At 40.7% G+C, this 15,575-nt stretch overlaps 2 protein-coding genes across 2 annotated transcripts in view; both read right to left on the bottom strand.

The window, feature by feature from the left end:
* PLXNB1 (plexin B1) overlaps positions 1 to 15,575 on the bottom strand; it is a 3,809,096-nt gene that overhangs the window by 2,151,634 nt on the left and 1,641,887 nt on the right. The window lies entirely within an intron of this gene.
* LOC122807088 (plexin-B3-like) overlaps positions 1 to 15,575 on the bottom strand; it is a 336,306-nt gene that overhangs the window by 33,443 nt on the left and 287,288 nt on the right. The window contains exon 4 of the mRNA XM_044078028.1: positions 2,127 to 2,227. Within this exon, the coding sequence (XP_043933963.1) occupies positions 2,127 to 2,227 (101 nt within the window). The remainder of the gene's footprint in view (positions 1 to 2,126; positions 2,228 to 15,575) is intronic.

The following is a 15,575-nucleotide window of genomic DNA, read 5'->3' as shown; positions in this document are numbered from 1 at the left end:
ACAGTCAGGGTTAAGGGATCTAGATTCGGTAGATACAGTCAGGGTTAAGGGATCTTTCCACTCTGAAGGAGTCTTGGAACAGACAGGAGACGTCTGCTCCAGTGGTGCCTTTGGATCAGACAACTTTGGAGCCTTCTGTTTCGGTTCAGAGAGGATCTCTGCTCCGATGAAGCAATTTTCACAGGTGTTTGTCAGATTTTGATGACTCTGGCGATATAGCCTCAGAAAAAGGAGTTTTAATCAGACCTTTCAATACGAGTTTATTTCTACGCTCTATCAATGCCCACTGATTAAAACCCGTTGCACATGGAGCATGATTCTTGCAAATGAAGCAGCTCCAAGCAACAGACACAATCACTCAGGGGCATCTTCTTTCCCCACTTTTCACAATTTTTGAAGCCTAAAGGCTTCCCTTGTTGCTTTTGAGACATACCTAAAAGAAAAGGAATCACAGCACACGCACACACGCACACACACACACGCACACACACACACACACACACACACACACAGCTCCAAAAGAGTGTCCTCTAACTTAAATGGACAAAAATAAAGAAAACAAAATGTTTTTATTTTTGAATTTGGAAAGAATAGGGGAAGAACATTCTCTAATTAAAAGCAGGCATTCGTTAGACACCCTCTAACTTAAACGGATGCTAACTACTAGTTATTAGAGTAAAGAAATAAAGAAGCTACCTAAACAACTATTTAAAACATGATACAGAAAGATATTTTAAGTTTTAGAAATAAAAAGGGAAAATAATAATTAGATTATAAAATGAACACTTAGTGTAGAGTAGTGCAATCCATCCTCTTCTCTGTGTGGAAGCTAGGGGGTTGCATTATGGGTAATGAATGAGGCCCACGAGCTTTGCTGAAGACCTTCAGCTTGGAAAATGGCCGAGAAGGATCTGATGGATTGGATCAGACCCATCACTGAGAATAAAGGCGAGACTGATAACATCACATCAATACTTTTTAATCCATACACCTAAAAAAACAAAATACTTCATAACTTAAGTCCCAATAAGTGCAAGTATAACTCCATTTATTTTATTCCCTGAAAAGGCCAGAAACTGTCTCATAATATTCCACAACAAAATACCTTTTTCTGGATTTATCAAGCACAGAATGATGTCTGCAAATAAAGCCAACTTTTCATGAATGCTATACCAGTTATATCCTTGAATTTGTGAATCCCTTATTTTCTTTGGCAACTGACCTAATTATTAAGCAATTAATAGTGGGGACATGTCTGCCTGCTTCCTCTGTTTAAACAACTTGTCATACAGAAACCCTTCCCACCTTAATTCTTGCCTCCATCCATTCAAATAGAAAAACAGGGTTAATAAGGAGGCCATCACAGAATGCAACTGCTACTACTGCCCTTCTCAAAATCACAGATGACTTTTTTTTTTTTTAACCACACTTCTCTCCGGATCGTCACTGTTCTGTTAATGCTGTAAAATGCCTGCTTTCCCTCCACGAATCACACTAATCTATATCTATCAGCTTTGATAACACCTTTGACATTCTCTTAGCTAGTAGAGACAAACACCTTACATCCATGGTTTAAAATTGAAATGGGTCTATATGAAGCTGGGTCTGAATTGCATTAAAAACCCCTTTATTGGGTAATCCAGCCACCACAGTCTTCTTCCAAGTTTCTGATACTTCCCCACACTTATTTTAAATACTGCTAAATAAAGCTATCTATATCTTTATTACTTTCTTCCCTTCTAACTTCAAATCTTACACAAGAAGAACAAAAACTCTCCTTGAGGAGAAAATGTTACTCTGATTCCACTATACACCAAAAGCTGAATGTCGTCCACCCTAATACAGATTTACTTTCAGAACACTTGTTCAAACATGTATTAACATTCACAGTGTGTGGCTTAGCTGAAAAGCTCCTATATTTTCTTGTCCACTCCCCTTATGTTAAATTTACAAAGGGTTTATGGATTATTAACATTAGGATGCTTTACACTACAAATTACGCATACAAGTAAGCATTTAATAATGCCTTAGATTAACCATAAAAACGTAATCTTTGGAACATGCTGAACAAGTAAAACTTTTAATAATTTATGAAAGGAATACAATCCTAGCCAAACAAATCCTACCTGCCCTCTAGGACACACCAGCCACAATAGGGGTCCCGATTTTGAAGACAAGAGGCGCAGTCACCGTACTGAAAACATTCAGACACAGGAATCTTCTTCACCTGTAAAGAATGGACAACAGCACATGCTCAAACTTAAAATAAAAATCATGGGGGAGGGTAATGTCTTGGGTTATTCAACATACAAAAGGTTTGAGTGATTAAAGGAATGCTCACTAATGCATAATGTTTTACCCACTTTCTGACTATATACCCTAGCTGCTTGCTATTGTTTAATCTGTTGTTGTTAAAACATGCTGCAAAAAATATGCCTTGTTCATGAACTTACATAAAATGAAATACCACTGAAATTTCCTGTGCAGTTTGCAAAAGGGACCATGGCAATGGTGGATGCCACGTACCACAGTGCTCAGAGAAATTCCCCTTGCAGAAAGGACTGGAAGAGAATAAGAGACTGGAAATAAGTACTTGAAGAAAGGATCTTAGGAGGCGGGAGACAAGCTAACATTGGAATGGTCTGAATTCTGCAACCCAAAACCAACTAGTCCTGAGAGGGAATCAATACAGACTGACAGTGAGCCCCACAGAGTGCAGAAGCATAGTGAAGTGTAGATTCTGTAGCAGTAGTTGCTAAGGGGGGCTTGGATTAAAAAGTCTTCCAAATAAGGGAACATTTGAATTCCCTAAAGTCTGCAGAAGGCTACCATGGGAGCCAAACATTTGGTAAAAACCTTCATGCTGAAGAAAGATGAAAAGGCAAAGCAGAGAATGGATAATGATATAAAGAAACAGAGAAATGTGAACACTTCCTAAAGATAGGGTGAATAGGAATATGGAAGTAACTTTCTTTCAAATCCAGAGACAAAAGAAAGGCTTGCGGAAGCAACAGAGGGAAAAGAGTATCTGAATAGACCACATCCTGAAAGAAGGGACCTTGAGAAAGGTGGGGAGAAAAATACAGGTCTAGAGTGGGCCTCCATGACCCCTCCTTTCTGGGAAACAAATATTATGGAATAAAAACGTGTTTCCTGCTGAGACTAAGGGAGAGGCTTGATGGTTCCCTGTTTCATCAGATCCTGCAAAACGAAACGAAAAGGGAATAGAGGAGGGGATTTCCAAGCCATAAAAATGAAAGATTTGGATAACAGAGTACCCAATGCATTTGTGCTTTATCTGTTACCAAACAGGTAAAGAAAGTCAAGCATGAGGGAAAAACTAATTTGGCCAAGGAGGGTGGGACTAGCTATCAGAGGCATATTTATCAGGGAAAGTTTTTGGCCCTTAGAACTCAGAGGGCATGTATGCGAAAATGCGTAGGCACCCCCTTGATCCTAGCAGGCTACATAGGCTGCCTATGGACAAAAGAAGGTTTAGATGGATAATTCATCCCAAACGTGGGGGCAGAGGGAAATAAATATTTGCTTCATGTCCTACATAACCTTATCCCCATCTTGAAGGGTTTTAAATAACTCTGCAGAAGCGTTACCAAAGAGATTCTAGTTGTCTAAGGGGGAATCTAAATATTTGGTCTTATTATCTTTAGGTAAAGCTTGAAAGTGCAACCAAGAGCATCTGCTCATAACAGAGATACAGCTGCTCTAGCAGAGGCATCAGCAGGATCATAACTGTATTTAATGTAATAGCAAGCCACCTAAGGGTAAAACTCAAACGAAAAAGATGAGAATTCTTAATGCCTGAATCAGGCACATCAGTCAAAATCCCTACCTCCTCAACCAAAAGTCTGGAGAGAAGAGCCAGGACATATCTAGTCAAGCGAGTCTGATAATTAATGGCCCTAAAGGTCAAAGCAGCAAAAGTAAACACCTTTTCCTCATAACCCTCCATAGTATAGCTGGTCCTTGACAAAAGAACAAAGATTGGAAGAAGCTAGTAGTTTATATGGCTTGTCTGTGGACATGGAAATAGCAGGATCAGATGAAGGACTTTTGTACACACACATATATGATCCTTGGGGACATGTCTGTTTTCTTAGGGGGGGTGGAAGTTGAGAAACAGGACCCTGAGAAGCTGCTGAAAATGTTTCCAAAAAAGGCAGCTAAAACAGAAAGAACTGCAGAATGGGTGGGCAAGGCCATCTACAAGAGCTCATAGTATCTTCTGAAAATGAGAAACCTGGAACAGTCCCTCTAAGTGTTCCATCATGCAGACACCACTGCATCACCAAAAGATAATTCTTCAAAAGAATCAGTGAACACAATCTTCTTCATCATCAGACGCCAAGGAGAGATTACAGTGGATCTGGGAGGAATATTTTAATGACTCTTCACAAGAATCCAACTCTTCATCAGAAGAATCAGAATCCCTAGGCCTTTTAGAGGGAGTAGAAGACCAAGTCACATAAAAAAAAAAAAAAAAAAAAAAAAAAAGGGAATAACAAACCTTGTGGGGGTTTCACAGCCATAATGGCATTGAAAACCCCTTGAGTAAAGTCCTACCACTCAGAGGATCCTTAGCCACAGAAGCCACATTTGTTTTCTGTCTCTTTTTCAAAAGAACATCTGCTTTAACAAATCTAGGAGGGTCAGATCCCTAACTAGATTTGATAAAAGTACGACACAGCGTTTCCCTATGTATTATTTGGGGAATCCCCCAGGCCATTCAGATATAATCAGTAATGGTTCCCCTCTATATCTGCACCAGATGTATGCACAACCTCAGCGGACATGTGGGTAGACAGCTCTGTGTTGGCCTCCAAATGAGTCGCAGCACAGAAAAACTAATATCAACTGGATGATCCTCGGGTTCTTCATCCAATGGATGCCGGATGTCAACAAGATCAGTACTTGCTTTTTTCTTGGTGGTGGCTAAACTTTGGGGCAGGCAATTTGGCCAGGGTACTCTGATGTAAAAGCTTCAGATGTTGGTTTTATAAACAGAGAGGGATGAAAGATGACTGCAGGGTGTCTTAGGAACAAATGCCTAACAAACCTCACGGTGTACGGGTCGTGTGTAGCACCTAAACAAAAATGGCCCTTATGTCTTTGTGGGGAATCGTCTTCCCGCACTGATATTTCCATTTTCCCTTCCTGAATGAATGAAAACAAACTAAAAAGAGGAGAAAAGAAAATAACCCCATTGGGACATTTATCTTTAGAAAGCAATGTAGACGAATTAACTCTGTGAATGGCGTGCAAACTGAATTCAGAGGCAGCATTCAGACTTGTTGCAAAGAAGTTCTGAGGATTAAACTTCCGTACATCACATATGTACCATACACTTTACACAGAGGACATGTGTCTGACGCAAGACACCTAGAAGGTATGAAGGCTTTGGTATGCCAGCTGGATGTTCAGCTACCCTCATCAAGATAACTGAAGAGTAAACAGTACTGAAACAGTAAGAAGGAAGGACATCTGATTATACATGGTGTCAGAAAAGACAAGGAGTCCTCAAATTCAGATTCACAGATGGGAGAAGAGAGATGAGCAGCATTCTTGGGACCTTCCTGAAAATCAGACACTACCTCCTCCTCAGAAGAGAGCTTTTCTTATTCTAAGCAAGCACAAGAGCGAAAGTGTGAAAAGATTGCAATGCCTTAAAAAGAGCCTGGGCAAAGATGTACCAGTCTTCCTGGGAGCCCATCTTAGTAGAAGGGTGGTGGAGCAAATGTTTAGTCTTCTGGGACTTATTTGGAGTCTCTAACCAAATACTTTTTGATGCGTCAAACATCTGGGTCTCCATCAATGACCCAGTAACAGGTTCCCATACCTGGACGTAATTAAATCCTCCATCATAATAAACAAAGTTTTCTCTTCTCGACATGGGTGCCTGAAGTCCAGTCTGACTGAATATGCACTATTCCAGGGCAATAGTGGCTTCCTGTGGAGCTTTGTCAGAGGGAATATGCAAATTGGACTGATGGTCTAAGGGCTCTGAAACTACCTCAGTGGAACCATCGGAATCTCTTCACAAGCCTCTTTTGAAAATGTTTTCTTTTTTTATCTAAGGGGGAGATCCACTAAATAGTCAAAAGCCATGGTAGCACAAATCAAAATATTCAAATACTGAGAAAAAATTTTAAGAATTAATTACTTTATATGGCTTTAGAGTAATGGATAAGCAAGCAGATGTCACACACCCTGAGCCTGATGTCACGAATCTCCACTAAACAGAAAATGTAGGCTGCCTTAATGTATGTGCCTTCACAGATTTCTTTCTTGATAATATAAAATGTTAACTTTACATACAAAAAATAAAGGAAGATACCCAAAAGGTTATTAATCTGCCAAAAACCCTTTAACTGAAAACTCACTGCTGATACTGAAGCCACTAAAAGTGAGACCTCCAAGTGAGCAACCACCATTCATCCTTCAGATGAGATGTTAAACCAGGGTCCCATCTGCATGAGTTATTAACAGCTGAGGTGGATGTAAGAGTACAGCTGTTTAAGTAAACTTACAATAACAGCAGACATTCTAATAAATCACTGTGAAGTAGCCTAAGCTATGTGGGTTATATCCTGTAATGATATATTAGCTGGACAGGTTCCAAAGCTTCAGGGCACCTTCCTTGCACCCACACCTTTAGTGAGCCGACTAAAAAGACATGTTGGGGCACCAAGCCTTTCAGAACTTTCATACAAACACAGAAGGGAGGCTAAGCCCTGAAAGGACAAAGCTAGCAAAAAACAGAAACAAAAAAAAAAGAAGTTAAGTACTCACCTTAACGTTCCATGTGAGTTGTTCATCTCACCTTCATTCTTACAGATGGGTTTCGGAGCCGATCCTTGGCTCCGAGTCGGCCTACTACAAAGCTCGAGGTCTTCAAACAGCTCGAGGCCAAGTCCCTATCCCATGACTCACCTTGAGTTACCCAAGATCTTGTTTGCTGACGCCAATAATACCATATGCCATTTTATCACTTTTTAGGTAAAAACCATAGAAAGACAGGGCAATCATGACAAAACTAGTATCTTGGTCCTCGAAAAACCCTTGAGGGGGTAGGAGGGTGGTAAGACAGAATGAAGGAGAGATGAACAACTCACTCACATGGAACGTTATGGTGAGTACATAACTTCTTTATGTGAAGTTGTTCTATCTCGCCATTCATTCTTACAGATGGGTAGCGTCCCAAGCACCATGTTTCTCAGACGGTTCATGGGACTATATTTTTCAGGACAGTAGAACCAAAGGAGGTCCTGTCCCTGGAGGCCTATCAACATTGTAATGAGTGATAAAAGTATCAGGTTTTGACCAAGTGGCTGCTGCACAAATATTGTCTATAGAAAGCCTAGCAGAAAAAGCAGAGGATGTGCACACTGCTCTGGTAGAATGAGACTTAATTTTGTGTTGTAAAAGGTAAATTGGCAGCTGTGTAAATGAAAGTGATGCAATCAGATAACCATTTAGATAGTTTTTGTCACTAGCATACCTTTCCTAGAATCTGCAAAGGAAACAAAAAGTTGTTCTGATCTTCTGAAGTCTGACTCTATCCAGGTAAAATCCAGGTAAAATCAGAGCTGTCTATGAACATCAAGCTTGCGCAGCATACACTCTAAGTTGTTGGTGTATCTGGGGAAAAACACTGGTAAATCAATGATTTGGTTAAGGTTAGCTTCAGTGCAAACTTTAGGTAAGAATGAAAGATTTGTCCGCAGTGACACTGTCAGCATGAAAAACCAAATACGGAGGTTTTATGGACAAGGCCTGTAGTTCTGATGCTCTTCAGGCAGATGTGATGGCTACTAAAACGATAGCCTTCCAAGACAAAAATTTCAAATCACATGAGGAAGCTGACTCTAAAGGTGGGAGAATAATGCGTGAAAGCATAAAATGTAGGTTCCATGGGGTATAAGGGGATTTCACTGGTGGTTTGAGGTGGAAGGTCCCTTTGAGAAAGGCTTTGGATAGCTTGTGCGACATTATGATCAATCCTTCAAAGCCAAGATGAAAATTAGAGATGGCGGCAAGCTGCACCCAAATTGCAGCTGCCACCACTCCTTTGTTGAAAAGCATAGTCAAAAATTGTAATATAGAGAAAATGGGGGTTGGTAGGGATCAATGTTATTCTGAGACGCCCATATAGAAAACCTCCTCCATATGCTAAGGTACAACTTCCTAGTAGAGAATTTATGAGAAGATATTAAAATATGCTGTGTTTCGTTTGAGAGGTTATGGAACCTGGCTATGTTGGGAATTGGAGCAGCCAAGCTGTAAATTTTAGGGACTGAAGGGAGGGATGAGAATCCCCCGACAAATGCATCAGAAGGTCTGGAACAGAGTCCAGAATCCAGGGCTCTTCCAACAGATGAAGACTAAGGCAGAGGAACCAAATCTGATGAGGCCAATGAGGGGCTATTAGAATGATGGTCCTTCCCAGGGCTTTTGCTTTCTGTAGCACTTTGCTTATCAGGGGAAATGGTGGGAATGCATAGAGGAGACCCGGAGACCAATAGTGTATGAGTGCGTCCCCTGGGGAATCTCCCGGAGGGGGGGATCAGGGCAAAGTAGCTTCTGCATTTTGTGTTCATGTGGGAAGCAAAAAGATCACAGCAAGGCTGGCCCATTTGTGGATTATTCTTTCCGCTATCTCTTTTCTGAAGGACCACTTGTGAGGCAAACAAAACTGCCCTGCTCAGTTCGTCTGCAATCACACTGGATTTCCCCAGGATGTGCGTTGCTATCAGAAAGCATTGGGTGGATGTAGCCCACTGCCATACTCTTAGGGCCTCTCGACAAAGGGGATAGGACCTGGTTCCTCCTTGTTTGTTCAAGTACCAGAACAGTGACATGTCCATCTGAATTGCAACTGTCCCCAGAAGGAGAGAGTCCTGAAAGTACTGTAACACCAACAGTACCACTCATCTCCAGGACACTGATATGCAAATGTGTCTCTTGTTTAGTCCATGTGGCTTGGGCTGTTCTTCTCTGAAAAATGCTCCCCCCCCCAATCAGGGAAGCATCTGAGGTCACTGTGGCCAATGGTGAGGGTAAGATAAAAGGGCGACCTATCGTTGTTTGAAGAGAGGTCAACCACCACCAAAGATACTTTTTGCATGTGTTTGCTACAATAATAAGATGAAACATTGGGAGCTCTAAATAAGACCATTGTGTGAACAGCAGCCATTGTGGAATTTGCATGTGCATGCGACCCAAAGGTATCGCTATTACAGGTTCATAAGTTAATACTAGGCTATCTGCCCTGGGGCAAATATAAGCCTAGCCCGATTCTGTATGGCTTACGCCACCCCTTGATTTGAGTATACTGTGCCCTTTTTAAGGTTTAGTTTACTGTGCCTCTAATAGTGACACGGGAGTAATCCCTGGGACAAACCTACGATCCCCCATCCACCTATCGAGATTCTTCTTGAAGAGATTCAGTGAGGTGCTCTGCCTCACATGAACTGGAATTCTATTCCAGAGCGAAGGGAGCCTCTGGGTTATGAACCTGTCCCTCCAGCAAGTTCTATTTATTTCTGTGCTGAGGTTCAAGTCCCTCGAGCGTGTGGCTCTAAGGGATTTAGGTTTACTGAGGTGGAGCATGTCCATTAATTCTGGATTTGACATAGCTTTGTATGTCAGGCATAGATCGCCTCGAAGTAGGCGGTATGCAACTGAGTCGAGAGGCCCTAAGAGTATGGCAAGTGGGCTAGATCCACCCAATGCTTACAGCTGCCATCATCCCTAACAATTTTAGCACTTCTGATGCTGGAGCCTTGTCTCTAGATATAATATTCTGGATTTGCTGATGAATAGTAATATCCTTTCTGCTGGAAATTTTAAAGTGGTGGTGGTGTCCAATTCTGCTCCGATAGAAATATGTTGCCATGGCGACAAGGCAGACTTTTCTGAAGTTATGGTAAAGCCCAGTTGATTGCAAAGAGTAAGAGTGGTGTCCCTGGCTTGTATTAGCTGATGCCTGGAGGTGGCGGTGAGGTGCCAATCATCGAAGTAGGGAAACACCTGGAATCCCAAACGCCTCAGGTGAGCCGTGACCACTGCCATACTTTTGGTGAACACTCTAGGGGCTGTAGTGAGACCAAAGTGCAGGGCTCAAAACTGGTAATGACTGGCTCCCAGCCAGAAGCAGATAATCCCTGGATGGTTTGGCCATTTTTATATGGTAGTATGCATCCTGGAAATCTATCGAGCACATCCAATTGTCTTTTCCCAAGAAGGAAGTATCGACTTAAGCATGACCATCCGGAGCTTCTCTTTCTTGACAGATTTGTTTAGTTTGCAGAGGTCCAAAATAGGTTTCCAGTCCCCTGTCTTTTTTGGAACTAAAAAGAATCTTGAGTAAGTTCCGGATCCTGTCTTGTCTGCTGGGACTGGTTGGATGACTTCCTTAGCAATGTTTGGACCTCTACTGTTGCTTGTTCCCTGTAAATGTGTGGAACATCCGGGATTTTTGTTGTCAATGGAGGGGAATAGCAAAGGGAATAAAATATCCTCTGGAAACTATACTTTGTACCCAGTTGTTTATTTTAAGCCAGGCATCTGGACATAAAGATAAGCGACTACCTCCAGAGTAGGACAGTCGGGCCTCCTAGCAGGAGTGCTGGTAGGGCTTCCCAAAGAACTGGTCACTGTTGCCCTGGTTTTGGACGCCCTCTGCCGTGAGGGCGGCATTTTCCATTACTACCCCCTCTTCTGCCCCTGGAGGGGGGTTCACCACTTGTGTCCATAAAGGCTCCTTGGGCTTTTCAGAACCACATCTTTCCTCCCTTTTGACCCTTGGGGTAGGGGTCTAGTAGGGGTGGAAAAACGGACTTAGACAGCAAACAGTCTTTCCTTCCTGCTCACACCTGGTCAAGGTTTCCTTAACTTTGGGCCCGAAAAGGGACGGGCCAGCAAATGGGGTGTTGACAAATGATGACTTAAAGGGCTCCGCAAAGGAACATAAGAACATCCAGAAGTGTCTCCTGAGAGCAATTCCTGTATCTCCTGCCCTACTCGTTCCATCAGCTGCATATGAGATGAGACACATGGATGAATCCACTATGGAATTAAGGGTAGCAAGCTGGGAGGCACTTTGTCTGAAGCTCCTTCAGCTACTGTACCAGGAAGAGCATCTCCAAGTTCTTTTAGGAGGTCTCTCTGCAGTCTTGTGAAATGTGTAAGACAGTTCAGTGAACGCATGGAAAAAGTCGCTGAACTATACATGTGCTTCCCGTATCCATCTATGCTCATAGAGTCTCTGTTAGGAGGATGGACAGAGGAAGAAGTTTCTGACATCTCCTTTCTGGTGGCTGCCGCCACCTCCATGGCATCAACATGAACTCCCTTAGTGAGAATATTTATCCTGAGGGGCAGAAATAAATTTATTGGGCCTCCTAGGGACAGGCTCCATGGTGTCCGGAGACTCCCAACACCCTTTGTGAGACCAGCTCCATGAGCTCATCGAAAGGGCAAACACTCCCAAGAGGTGGAGGGTTGAGACTTGAATTTCTTCAGGAGGACTGACTCATCCTCAGTAGGGTTGGTAGGCTTCCAGCCACCTCAGTGCTTAAGGATTTCTAATATATCTGCAAATGAGATATCTTCAGAGGGGGACTGTGGGGACCCTTCCGATTCATCTAAGTTGGTGTCAGATGTGAGAGACTCCTGCGGGGAGTCTAGATGCTTCCTCTAGTAAACTCTCTTCCTGGGAACCTCATCAGTGGGAACTTCTGGTGAGGTCTCGGAAGAGCAGGGACCACCCCAGTGGGGCTTCCTGAGGCTCAGGGTCTCTACACTTCAAAGGGATATGTGAGGCAGAAGTGGACACAAGTGCTTTTCGGGAGGAGGTAGTTGGTCCTGAAGTTGTGGATGTCCTGGAAGATATTACTCTCCTCATGACTTCAAAGGCACCTCATCTCCGATGAGAAGGAACCGCTGGATCCAAAGAAACAACCGATCCCCTCAGCACCAGAACAGTGGGCTCTGAACCAGAGGTAGGAGCTGAATTCATCCAAGCCGAGGCCCTGAGAGGCAAATTCAGAACCAACAGGTCAGTCCAACTATCTACCCTGGACCTGACCAGATAGTGTCAGCTCCTAGACTCCTCGATGGGTGCCAAGATGGAACCGATGTAACTGGGGCAGGTATCTTCTCCTAAGGCTCCACAATCATCAGGTCCAACTCCTCCGGCTATGAAGGACTGGTATGGCTCGGAGAAGGAAAGGAAGTAGACAGAATAACAGTTTTCGGTTCTGAAACTGCTTGGGTTGGAACCGATAATTTAGTAAACGCTGGTGCCTGTAGCAACTTCTGCACCACATGATCCACATCCAAATCATATCGAGGACCAAGATGAGTGGATGTAGGTTGGTACCGAATGGAGTACAGGAGATTTCAATACTTCAGATACTGGTTCCAGGACGAGTGACCAACTATGAAAGGTCAGGACGCTCGGCTCTGAAAGCTGTGGAGCAAAGTCTTAGAGGACTTGGAAGATTTGGGAAATTGACTAGTTATATCCTGGACACCTAAATGTTCCTGAAAAGAAGATTTTAGCAGTCCTCTATCAATTTTCTTTTCCTTTCATGCAATGCTCTACTTGAAAAGGAATGGCAAATGAAGCAACTCTCTTGCAAATGCAAGGCACCCAAGCAATAGATACAATTTATATGACTATCAGTCACTGACATCTTTTGTCCACACTTCAGACATTTTTTAAACCCAGACTTGGAATGTTTCAGCCATGAAACTAACTATACCAAGAAGACTTGACTCAATCAACAAGAATGTATATACACACAAACTAACAATTTTTAAACTACACTACAGTATAAGCAGTAAGTAGCACCTAAAAAACAAATGGGCTCTATGTGGATAAATGTATAAACACACACCAAATATTAATATCAATAAAAGCTTATAAAACAATCTACTAAGCTACTCTAATATCTATATAAGGAACACCAAGAAGGGAAAGGAAATACTAAAGGACTATAAAAAATGAAGGCCAAAGGGAGTAAGAGAACTACCAAACTTTTAAGCTTTTGAAGATCTAAACTTATAACTATCAATAACTATAAATATAGAAGACAGAATTAAGACATTTTTTTTAGAAAAAAAAACTATACTGGCACGAACTGTGCTAGGAAACCTCAAATCTGCTGCTGCGGGTAAACTACATCTGAAGTAACTCCAGGTGTATCATGGGACAGGGACTTGGCCTCAAGCTGTCTCAAGACCTTGAGCTTTATAGTAGGCAGACTCAAAGCCAAGGATCAGTTTCGAACCCCATCTGAAAGAATGAGTGGCGAGATAGAACAACTTCACATATATGTCTATATGTCTATATATATATATATATATATATATATATATATATATATATATATATATATATATATACACACACACACACACACACATATATATATATATATATATATATATATATATATATAGAGAGAGAGAGAGAGACATATACACACACACACATATATATATATGTATACGTATATATATATATATATATATATATATATATATATATATATATATATATATATACACACACACACACACACACACACACACACACACACATATATTTATATATATATATATATATATATATATATATATGAAATGCGCTTCATCCAGTTTAATATGGTGGACTTCCTTAGAAAAGCGAAATATTACACTACGATACCAATATATAAAGGGTACAGTACTGAAAATTGACATGACCTATAAGCCAATGTAAATCCTAGTGCAGTAAAACATGAATATTAAATGCAATAGTATGTAAAACAAAAACACAAACAATTGACATAGGTTTATAATCACCAGTGTCAAGAATTTGTAAGACAGAACTATAATAAATGTTCAAAAGTGAACATGGTCATAATAACCTATTCAATGGTGTCAAGCAAGATGTAAAATTAGGCGTTGCCTGAACCATAAATAGGGCACATCAGATAAACAATTAACTACGCCATTTTAAAACACACTTTATGTTAACAGTTTCATTAATACCTGGGGGAGCTTCTGCATTTAATAAAAGTTGCCATCTTAACTCTTTAACCTCTATAAGAGTATCTTTATCTCCAAAGAATAAGGGAACCTGGTCTAAAACTTAAAATTTAAAATCAACAAAAGGAGTACAGGAGTGACTGTGCTTGGCTAATGCATTGCTAAAATCAGCATTTCTAATGGCACCATAATGTTCATTTATTCTAGTAGAAAGTCTACGTATAGTTTTGTCTATATAAAATGCAGAACATGTAGAACGAACTGCTGCATAGACCACAAAAATAGATTTACAGTTAAATAAATGGTCAAAATGCATAGTAAAATTATTATGTTTAAATGTGTAAGAGTCACCTGTTAAAATTGATTTACAAATACAACTGCCACAAGAAAACATATCTTTGGTAGAGCTTAAAACTGAAAGAGAGATCAGAAAAGGGAGGTCTCTATTTTCAAATAACAGGTGTAAAGCTTTAACTTTCTCATGTGAAAAAATCGGGCAAGAACTCAGCTTAAGGTTAACATCCTGACTAGAGTTAAAATATCCCAATTATAATGGAACATATTCTTAATGGCACTAGAATCCCTACAAATCGGTACTGGGAAAGCAGTACACCTATCAATCCCGGATCTAGAATCATTACTAGAGGGAATAATACTGGAACTAAAAGATGCAGTATCAAGATATGTAATATCAATAGGAGTATTATCAATTTGAACAGATTTAGGAGAAAAACCTTTTAGAACTATAGGAGGAAATCTAAAATGTCTAATGCAACTGATATCTGAAAATAGACTGTAATAATTCACCTGGGTATCCCGTCTAAAAAAAGGAGGTAAAAATCTGACATTCATTGAAGGTAGTGTCATCAGAAATTATTATGGATAATTTAATATACTGCCCTCTAGCCATATTATGTTTCATAAATAAAGGGTGCATACTAGCATAATGCAAATAATTATTTCTAAAAGTGTTTTTTCTATAAATGGTAGAAGTCCAAGTCTGTGTAGTAGGATTACGGGATACCTGTGCATCTAGGAAATTAACTGAATCCCCAATATCAGACATCTTAAATTTCAAAAATGGAATAGAACTAGATAATTGACAAAGTCACGTAGTTGTTGCTTACCACCATCCCATATAAAAAAGTGATCATCAATATATCTCCCATAAAAGTACACGACTAAACCCTGGTAATGTAACCAGAGAATTAATTTCCCACCAAGCTAGAACTAAATTTAGAAAAGATGGTGCCAACTTAGCCCCCATCGCTACACCATTCTTCTGATGAAAAATCTTGTCTGTGAAGTAGAAAAAATAATTTTTTTAACACTAAATTAGTAAGTCTGCAAATAGTGTTGATTTTGTCTTGTGAAAAGGAAGTGCATTTCTTCAAATAGCATTCTAAATAGTGAATACCAATATCATGTGGAATATTAGTGGATAAAGATTCAATCTCTAACTAAATAAAATAACAGGAGACAATGGTGGTGGGTTAAAATGCAACAAAAATCCCTAAAAA

Source organism: Protopterus annectens, chromosome 7.part0 (assembly GCF_019279795.1).
Source record: "Protopterus annectens isolate FY-2018-M chromosome 7.part0, PAN1.0, whole genome shotgun sequence".
Classification (NCBI taxonomy): domain Eukaryota; kingdom Metazoa; phylum Chordata; order Ceratodontiformes; family Protopteridae; genus Protopterus; species Protopterus annectens.
Note: the sequence above shows the minus strand (reverse complement) of the source record. Positions and strands in the feature narration are given on the sequence as shown.